The sequence below is a fragment of the Gopherus flavomarginatus genome, chromosome 10 (assembly GCF_025201925.1).
Source record: "Gopherus flavomarginatus isolate rGopFla2 chromosome 10, rGopFla2.mat.asm, whole genome shotgun sequence".
Classification (NCBI taxonomy): domain Eukaryota; kingdom Metazoa; phylum Chordata; order Testudines; family Testudinidae; genus Gopherus; species Gopherus flavomarginatus.
Window position 1 is genome coordinate 24,263,261 of NC_066626.1, and position 10,663 is coordinate 24,273,923.

At 39.6% G+C, this 10,663-nt stretch overlaps 1 protein-coding gene across 3 annotated transcripts in view; it reads left to right on the forward strand.

The window, feature by feature from the left end:
* The window catches only part of SATB2 (SATB homeobox 2), a 157,782-nt gene extending 153,091 nt beyond the window's left edge, over window positions 1–4,691 (forward strand). For all 3 annotated transcript variants that reach the window (XM_050969515.1, XM_050969517.1, XM_050969516.1), the window contains one exon: window positions 1,555–4,691. In XM_050969515.1, coding sequence (XP_050825472.1) covers window positions 1,555–2,010 — 456 coding nt within the window. In that variant the 3' untranslated portion in view covers window positions 2,011–4,691. The remainder of the gene's footprint in view (window positions 1–1,554) is intronic.
* The last annotated feature ends 5,972 nt before the right edge of the window (window positions 4,692–10,663 follow it).

Genomic DNA, 10,663 nt, shown 5'->3' on the forward strand with positions numbered 1-10,663 from the left:
ACCTGTGCAGCTGCACTAATTAGGTGGGTGACCCCTATTTTCTTGTGTATGGCCAGCAGGTGTGCACCTTAGAGAGAACTATCCGCGAACCACCTGAATGGAGCTTGCGGACCACAGTTTGAGAACTTCTGCCCTAGCCATTCTGGTTACAACACTACCTCTCCTTCCATAGGCACCAACTTCCACTGTTCCCGGTGGGTGCTTGACCTCGTCCCTGCACCACCCTCGCCCTGCCCTCATTCTACCCCTTCCTGCCTCATTCCACCCCCTTCCTCCAAGTCCCTGCCCCTGCCTCACCTCTTCACCACCTCCTCCCCTGAATGTGCCGCGTCCCCGCTTCTCCCCGCTCCCTCCTGGAAAATCCTGAGTGCTGCCAAATGGCTGTTTGGCAGCGGGAAATGCTGGGAGGTAGGCGGAAGAGTGATGAGGCGGCACACTCAGGGGAAGGGGAGGAGGGGAGCTTGGCTGCCATTGGGTGCAGAGCATGCCCTGGAGCACCCACGGAGTCGGCGCCTATGCCTCCTTCACTACAAGGCCATCTCTTTTAAGCAGCTGAAGTTTGTCTGTCCCTTGAGTGATTGTTTAAGACAGTGTTACTCAGACCTCAGTGGTTCAGGAGCCAAATTAGCGATCGTTATTACCCCAAAGAGTCACAGTAGAGTGAATTCACTGTTTCATTTTCTCTCTCTCTCTCTCTCTGTATATATATCCATATGGAGCTATCGATATCAAAATATAAAATTCTCCCAGCAAAATGACTGACCAAGTATTATTAACCATCTGTAGTTGATAAAATAAGAACATAGTAAAAGCATCCTGATTGGTTAATAACTTAGACTGGTTAATAATGAAATCAGTGTTTTAATATCATGTGCTGCAAAGAGCCGCAGGAGATCCATTAAAGCGTCACTTGCGGCTCATGAGCCTCAGTCTGAGCATCACTGGGTTAAGACAAGTTTCACTATATTTAAAAAAGGAAAATACTGCCACGTCTGTCTGAAAAATGTCATTATATAAGTCTTTGTCTAAAAGCAGGTCTCATAGGTATTAAACCAAATCATATTGTTTGTGATGCGATAGCATGTAAACCAAGATCTGATCCCCTTGTGACAGGCACTGTACAAACACACTGAGAGACAGTCCCTGTCCCAGAGATACAAAGGGGTGAAATGACTTGCCCAAGGTCACACAGACCATCTGTGGCAGAGGTATCTGCTTGGGATAGAACCAAGCTATCCTAAATCCCAGTTGACTCCCATGTCCACTGGTCTACAATGTCCCCCAACATAATATCTAGCTCTGGCCATTTTACTTGGCCTTTCATATTTTGTCCTTCTGAATCTGCATTTATGGTGCAGTTGCTTTGTGGAGAAGAAAGGGATTGGAGAATAAAAATTCACAAATACATCTGTGTACTAAAGGGTGAAATAAAACCTTGTCTAAATTCTGTCCAACTGCTGCATATCTCACGTGCCCTGTTTAACCAGAGGGCTGGCCACATTTTCGAATTGTGCAGAAAGTACATTGAATATGTGTATATGTTTAATTATATAGGTCCTGCATAGACAGCAGTCCCAGCCTGCAAAGGAAAACACACCTCCAAGAGAAGAGGCCCCACCTACACCTGCTGAGGACAGTTGTGCCAAAAAGCCAAGATCCCGTACCAAGATATCTTTGGAAGCTTTAGGCATCCTTCAAAGTTTTATCCATGATGTAGGCCTGTATCCTGACCAGGAGGCCATTCACACTCTGTCTGCTCAGCTGGATCTGCCCAAACACACGATCATCAAATTCTTCCAGAACCAGCGTTACCACGTAAAGCACCATGGGAAGCTAAAAGAGCATTTGGGAACAGTGGTTGATGTGGCAGAGTACAAGGATGAGGAGCTGCTGACTGAATCGGAGGAGAATGACAGTGAAGAAGGCTCCGAGGAAATGTACAAAGTGGAACCCGAAGAGGAGAATCCTGACAAAAGCAAGGCAACTCCTTCAGAAATTGATCAGAGATAATGTGAGCCCATGATACAGAAAGCAATACATTTGATCCAAGGATTTTCTGTTTGTTTTTATTAATTTGTTTTTTCCTCTTTTTGCATTTGTTGTTGTTGTTGTTGTTGTTTCTGTTGCACACGATCCGTGTGAAAACTGAATGAATTCAGCATTGTCCAATTAAAACATCGCCTTGACACAGACACTTGAGTGTTACACTTTTATGTTTAACTGAGATAATAGTTGTGATCACATAGGATTATGCCTGTTTTAATCTTGCACTTATGAAAGGGACATCTAGCAAGTAAACAGGAAGAAAAAGACCTATGAAATCAATGAAGGAAAATTTACAGCTCTCTGTGTGTGTGTGCGTGTGTGTGTGTGTGTGTGTGTGTGTGTGTATAGATATATAGATATATATATACACACATAAAATTTTATATATATAAAAATTGCATGGGACAGAACTTTACAATCCGAAAGTATAGACTGTGAAATGAGTTCTTTAAAGATGAAACTTGTTTATGTATTAAAACCACTTCACAATGAGTTGCTTTGGCTTTTTGATAACTGCCGCCTGCTCTCAGGGTGTGGTGACTATTTTTGAATTCCTATTTATTTTCTATGTTTATCCCTGATTTTTTTATTATTGTTATTATATGGCTTCCTATCTGGCAACTTGATGGGTAATTTTTGAGGTATGTATTTAAAGACATAAATCAACACTGCCAAAAAAAGAAAAGAGAGAAAATGGGGGGAAAAAAATCAGGGCACCTTAAAAACAACTACTATGTTAAAGTACTTTAAACCACAGTGCATACGTAAAGTGATACTGCACGTTCCATTATTCAGACTGCCCTTTCTGTAGCGAACAGATGAATTTTCATGGAATTCAAAATGAGTAAAACTGAAATTCAGTGCATAGAAGACTTGTCCGTTAATGAGGTCTTGATTAAAAAGTAGTATTTGGGGATTTGATGTATGGAATTCATACTATGAACCACGTTTTACTGTGGAGTTTATTTACTTGTTCTCTGTTTCAGTTCTTAAAATTTAGACATTTATACCTTTTTATTTTTTGTTGCTTTTAGTTTTTATTCTTATTTTTTGATTCAACATAAAGTCAAGTTAGGAAACTAGAACGTCAAAACCCACATGGGTAGAAAACTGTCCAGTTAAATGGATTGATAAAGGGGGTCTCCCACTCTTGGCTTCCCTTTTCCTTTCCCCTTTTATGTCTATTAAACTTGGGCTTCCTTCGTTTCATGCACATTATTTCAGTGGTACTAAGTGCTCAGCCACTGGCCTCACAAGCTGCAGCCCACATTCAGTGCATGGCAGCCCTGACGCGAACACATTTTTCAATCTTCCTGCAGCCTAGCAGCTCTAGGTAATAAGAATGAGCGGCGATATCTGTGTAGTCACCTTCTTGTCATAAATTGAAACATTTTCCCAGACACCTAACCTAGCAATTACATTGCATAAGGCAGAACTTATACTGGCTGACTCTTCAATGGTATGAGCACTAAAGCTGCAATCTACTATAGTTATCAACAGTTTGAGGCATCTTGTTGGGAGCAACACCAGGTAGCATTACTTCTCACTTCCATGTAATGATTTCCAAGCTACTATTGCAGCTGGACCTGTTGCAGATTCCTTCTAAACTGCAGTCAGAACCGTATCTGCAGGGTTTCTTTTTTGTACGTGTTGTGCTTTTATGTAACCTTGACAAAGACCTCATGCAATATCGCTTTGAAAGTTATTTTCTGTTTACCACACCAGGCATTGTAATATAACTGTTAATACTATTTATATATTTGAAAGGTATAAAAAGTAGGAGTAAAAACAAAAAACAAACCTCTGTGTTGATATTTACTCAGAACGTACAATATACAGGGAGAAGACATGTTGCAATACAAGCTAATTCTAGCTGCTCAGTAACCTCTGGAGTTTTTAAAGGGACTTTTTCAAATAATGTTTTGAAACATAACAGTAGCTCTGCATTAATTTTATGTACCTTTGCAAAATGATGGTGGTTTGCTTAATTAAGCCCTTCTTGCTCCTCTTTCTTTATTTCTGTAGTATGCTGCAGCTGTAATCCGAAGTTCAATGGTTGCTGCTTTATGTTCTTTGAAGAGTTACTCTTTCAAAACTGTCTTCTTTTGCTGTTACTGAAATAACTCCATCTGTGTAAAAGGAAACTGATTTTTGCCCTTGCAAGATTGTTCATCGGTTGATGGCATCAACATTTGGTATCTTTTACACTTCAACCAAAAATTTTATTAGGTATTTTTTCAATGCTGAGTCTTGCCTTTTATTTTTAATTTCACTGCCAATTTTGCAGTGGTTCGAAGTGAATCTGTGGGCATTTTAGCCTGTGGTCTTGCCAGAACTTTGCGAATTACAATGCATATATGTCTATTTATTCAGTATCCATCATATAATATCTATTTGGAAAAAGAAACTTTTCTTGTAGTGCCTCTTAACAAAGCACAATTTTCCGCCTTTTTTGTGAAATAAAAAATAAAAAAAATCAAAAAACAAATTGTGTTTTATTGCGGTATCAACAATGTGAATAAGGATTAACATATTGTAAATGTTCTTTTTTCCATGTAAATCAACTTTATCTTTGTTATCACTAAGTGATAATTAATTTTTAACTTATGTGCATTGTTAGGCTGTTAGAATTTTTTGGTTGTTGAAATAAAACGCATTCAATAAATATGACTTCATTTGTCAAGTAATTCACTGGGCCTTATTTTCTTTCTCTCTGAGATTAAGTGAGCCAGGCCTATGAAATGAAGGAAAAATAAGTGTTCTTATTTTGGAAATAAGATTTGATCAGAACAGCATTACTGGTCATTACAGATGTTTGCTAAATCCATATAGGCGATTGAAGTCAGTGGAGCTTTAGTGGATTAGAGCAGCTGAGAATCTGATGCATTATGTTACTGGATTTTTACTTTGTATGTGTACGCGCACACACATCATTTGTGACAGGATGGGAAGGGAGGGGCATAGATGCATTGCCTTTCAACCAATTGGATCACGGTATGCAAAATGAACTCAAATGTATAAAGATATTTGTTAGCCCGCTCCCGTATTTCACTGATGGATATTTCTGTTTATAATTAAAAAGCCACAAATGACTGCGTGTCATGAAACTTTTGGAACACACATGTCCATGGTTAATGGACATAAAAAAAGGCTTTTATTATATTTATGGCAGGGCATCCTACTGAGTGTCTAGGGGAATGCCTCAAGGATTGATGTATCTGTGGAAATGTGTGAAAATAATTTTTTTTGAGAGAATGCAGATAAATGGAAAAAATTGCTCAAAATTCTTAAGCTAACAAAGTAGTGAGTGTCTGGGTTCTGTCCTAGCAGACAGAATTTATATTGAACTCCAGACTTAACAGTCCTCGCTTGCTTTAGGTATTGTCATTTTTCCCACCCCCATCTTAATTCTATGGCTTGGATGCAGCAGTTCTTCCCTTAATGACTTATTTACATTGCACACGAAACATCGGCAGAATTCCTTGTTTAAAAAAAGACAATAGATAACTGTGTCTTACGGTACCCAACCACCTGCTTGTCAGTTGAATTTTGGAATTTCACCAGAGACCAAGTAAAAATAACTGTATGTTAAATTAATGCTGCTGCACTTGACAGCTACTCACACAAGCGCCATTTGGTTATGTTTTGTTTTTCTGGCACACACAATTGCTACTTTTCACTTTACGCCACTTACCTTTGAATGAACCCTGGGGGCTTTTTCTCTCTACAATGGAAGTAATAAGTGCACAGCAATACTGTACCTATTGACAGACAACACCACCACTAACCAAGCCTCTTTCATGTCAAAGCCACAGCTTACCTAGTACCTGAAAAGATGCCTCAGTCCGGCAGTCTTCAGCCCAGCATTAGGGACTGATCACTGCTCTGAACTACCAGTGAAGGCCTCATGCATAGCAGCTGCTGGACCAGGCCCTGGGGCTTCTGCTGACTTCAGTGGCCTTTTGGACCTGATTCAGCAAAGCACTTAAATGCGTACTGAAGTGTATCCTTATTCAGCAAAGGATCAATGGGATTTAAGCACGTGCTTGAGTTCTTTGCCGAAGTGGGAACTTGGTGGTCCAAGGTAATGAAGTTCTTAGAGCTGGTTTTAAATTTTCCATTGAAATAAAACGTCAACAAAATACAGAAAATATTTCATAATTTCCCCCCATTTCCTGAGTAGGGCAGTTTTGAAGATCCTGCCAGGTGCTGAGTGCTTTGATCCCCATTTAAACCAATAGGTGCTTAGCACCTTGTAGCAGGCAATCAAAGAAATAGCAGCATTAATGTTTCCGTCTATCCTCTAGACCTCTTTATACGCACAGTCTTTTTTTTAATTTGAAAAAAAAAATCTTACAAACATATGGATACTTCTTCCAAACCCTTAAAAACAATCATTTAATAGCTGCTATGGTAGAAATATTTCTATTAATAATGCTTCTATTTTTCCACACTTTACCTGCTGCTGCTGTCTGTTAGGCATGTTTTAGTCTTCCAGACATATGTATTTCCATTTAAAAACCTATGTAACTGAAAAAATAAACATTTAAGATTTTTTAAAATTGTGTACAACATACTGTCTATTCCCTACAATTCATCATCATTCAAGTATAAGTATATGCCCCATCTCCTCCTTGTATCCAGAAACCAATGGATCTCCTTAGGTTAGATTGATTAGCATCCCTAATTGATCAATGTTCTCTTGACAAGCTGGACCTGTTGGACATGCAGGAGTAAAAGCTACAGCACCCACGATAAGTTGGAAAATGTGTAAAATGTCCTCTTAAAATGATAAAGAAGTCATTACAAAAAAAAATCTCCATTTACAGTATAAAGTGCACTGATTAATTAAAGATGCAGCTTTAATTTATTTATACCCATTAAAAAAACATACCTGTTTTAACACAAACTAAGTCAACCAAAGGAGAAGTGCTGGCGGGCTGAATATTAGAGAATAGGAAGTGAAACAAGGCCAGTGTGAGGCAGAACATTTAGAAACCGTAAATCCTTGAAACCTTTAGCAACATCACTGGAAGCTAGTAATAAACAATGCACCATGAGGAGAGGTGCAATTGACATGGCACATTAGGAGTGTGGGAGCGCTGACTTTTTGTGCTCCCTATCTGTGAGATCTTTCTCTTATTTATCCACAAACAGCATGAAAGGTGTTGCAGCTCATTCTCATTCAATTTACATGAAGCATGCATTCTCGCTCCTTGGCTGTGGTGCAGATCTCAGGAAACTTGCCAGACACGGTATGTGTGAAGGATTGTAAGGGGGTAGAGGAGGAGGAAGGCATTGGTCCAAATAATGATTTAAATAGCTTTTCTCCTTGATTGCTTTTGAATTCTTTGCTCATTGGTGGCCAGATTCTGATCTCGGTTACATAGATGTAATCAGAAGGAAGCAGCTTGTTGAAGGAAGTGGGGTTAAACAGCATGTGAGGTCAGAATCAGGCCCTGCATCTATAAAATGAAGGGCCAATTGCTCTGCTGGTTGTCCGTCTCCTGTCTGGCTTTGGCCATAGAAAAGGCTTCCCGTGCGTATGCTGTTGAACAGCTTCTCTCATACCAGGTAGCCAGTAGCAGTCGTATTCATGTTACCATAGTACATATGGGCCCTAATCACAGACCAGGATCCCATTGCACTAGGCACCATATAAACAGAACAAAAAGACAATCCCTGCTGAACCTAGGTATGTCTGCCTTTTTTCCAGTCTTGTAGATCTTATGCACACGTTACTCCTATGCAGGATGTGGCCCAGAGGCCTCGTTTCTGGAAAACACTTAAACACATGCTTAAGTGCATCCATATTCAAGACAGATACTTAAGTGCATATACATTTTAAGGCCAGAACAGACCATTAAATCATCCAATCCAACCTCTATATCAGAGGCTATAGAGTTTGATCGTAACTCCTGCATTGAACCAAATCACTTGTGTTTAACTGAAGCATGTCTTTTAGAAAGGCATCCATTCTAGATCTGAAGACATCAAGAGATGGAAAATCCACCCCTTCCCTTGATAGTTTGTTTGAAAGGTTAGTCACTCTCACAGCTAACAATTTGTTATATTTCAAATTTGAATTTGTCTGGCTTTAACCTTAATCTATTAGTTCTTGTTACACTTTTCTTTGCTAGATTACAGAGTCCTTCTGTACCTGATATTTTCAACCCATGAAGGTACAGTCCTGAACAGAGATGCTGCCCTGAACTGGGGCCTTCATGAACAACTCAAATTTTTTGTTGCTATTTTAAGGAAAATTCATTTTTTCTTTACTTATGAGCCAGGCCTTCTCCTCCCTGGGTAATGTTTCAGGGTCATAATGGAGATACGAGATTTTTCTGTAAATATTTTTAGGGGAAGCGTGTGGACAAGGTATTTTTTAAGATTCTGGCCCATGAGAACGGTAAGGTGTTCTTGGCTATTTCCTATTATTCATATGGCTTTTTAAAAAGAATATATCTGAAATGACATTTTTGTTTCAAATCATTTCATTTAAAAAAAAACCCAGAAATTTTTTTTGGGGGGGCGGGGGAGAGGGAGGGAAAGAGGGAGACTTTGAATGAAACAAAGATATTCCATTTCCTTTGAAATGTTTAGAAAAGATTTCCCATTTTTTGACCAGCCATAACTAATAGTTTCATATAGAAGAGTAAGAAAGGTATGTGGGGGTATCTAGAGAACTCATGGTAGATGCAGACATAGAGGGAGAACTGTGGAAGACAGATAACTCATTCTGTATCCTAGGACTGGACTGAGGTTGTAGCACCAGAATACATCAGCATCAAATGTGCTGGGTGCCAGAATTGGCAGAATACATATGAAAAGACAGTATTGAGGTGGAAATTTTCTCTGTATCTATTCCTATAGAGATAAAATGATCTTCTCTGATCCTCAGCGTGGAGTGGAGTATTTATAGAGACCCAGAGCCAGGTAAGCTATTGGAGAAAGCAGATCCGAGGAGGCTATTTCCCCTCTGTTTCTTGCACTAACTGTTCATATCCAATAAAAAGTAATAGAAAAGCATTTTCATTTCTTGGGCAATGTCTGACAATGTTTAGCAGTGTTGGAATTTTATTGATAAAGGCAGATGCCAAATACGTTCTGCAAACAAAACATGTTGGTGATATCTGACTATTTAATTATTAGCTTAATTGTATATATTATTATGGTAATGCCCTATGGTCCTAAGTGGGGTCCCATTGTACTAAGCATCATACAAACCCATTAAAAATTAGCAGAGATTATAATCTAAATGTAAGTGGCTAGCCAGCGGCAGGTGGTGTGCTTATAAATGATGGGAGACATAAACTGAAGTTTCGTGGCTGTTGGGTAATTTGAGCCCCAGTCCTGTAATGAGCTCTGGGTGGGCAGACCCCCTGCATTGTCAGGGAGCCCACTGCAGTCAGTGGAATGCTATCTTGTTGGAGTGCCTCAGGGGTCGCTACTTCAGATGTGAAACAGCTAGGGCCTGATTCTGATCTTATGACTGTGGTGTAAATCAGGAGTAGCTCTGACGAGGTCAGTGGAAATTACATTAGGGTAAAATTAATGAGAGATCAGAATTGGGCACCTAAGCTTCCTAGACCCATGGTTCAAATTCCAGCAGAATTGAATCAGCCTTCTACAGTAGATACATTCACAATGCATTTGGGTAATTTAACTATGGAATCCACAGGTCTGCTTCTGATCTTTCTTATCCTGGGTTTAATTCCACTGACTTCTCACATGCCAGTGTGAGAGCAAAATCTGGTCCAGTGAAATTATGAATGAATGAATTTGGCCCATTGAATCCAAGACCTGGTACCGATCTTTCACAAGAGACCTTACAAAGTGGGGTCATGTCTGTTGTGTGTGTGGTCAGTAAAAGTTCCATGCCAATTTCTATAATGACGACAGTTTGAATCGGTCCTTCGCCAACTTTTACCCTTCTTTCCTGCAAACTAATTCCACGTCTCTGCACTGTGGGGCACTGGGGCCTGTTTGCCTGTGAGCCTGCACCCTGCTTTGTACAACTCCGTGGGTTCCTTCAGGATGAAAGGGCTTATACAAATGTAGAATAGTCTATTACCACACACAGCAAACAAATCATCAGGGACGAAACAAGCGGCAAAACATACTGTTCCCTGTGTGAAATCCTTAAAAGGAATACATTAGTCTCAACTCTGTTAAACTGCTGTCAGCATGTCTGCGGCTGCTTTTTGCTTTAACATGTGTGCTGCTTGTCTAGGAAACTGACATTTTAATAGACATGCATAATGTTGGGAGGATTGGTATGGCAGGACTGTTAAGTATAAAGCTAAATGCTGACATTATACTAAAGGGCCAAAAAGACCTGTAAGAGCTTTGGTAAAAGCTGTTTCCTATTTCAATCCCTTTGATCTCCCGTGCTCGCTCTTTTTCATAGATCATACTTCTCTTTATGCTGCTGAAATAGCTTGAAATAGTGCTATAATCAATGCCTCTCCCTCTCACTTCACGCATGAAACTGATCTGACCTGTCTTTGCACAAAATAAGCAACAGTTGCAAACAGGAAATAAAAGTGCAGTGTGCCACTTCAGGTTTTTTTTTTTAATAAAGAAGTAAAAATAACAATTGTCGTAGTGTTACAAT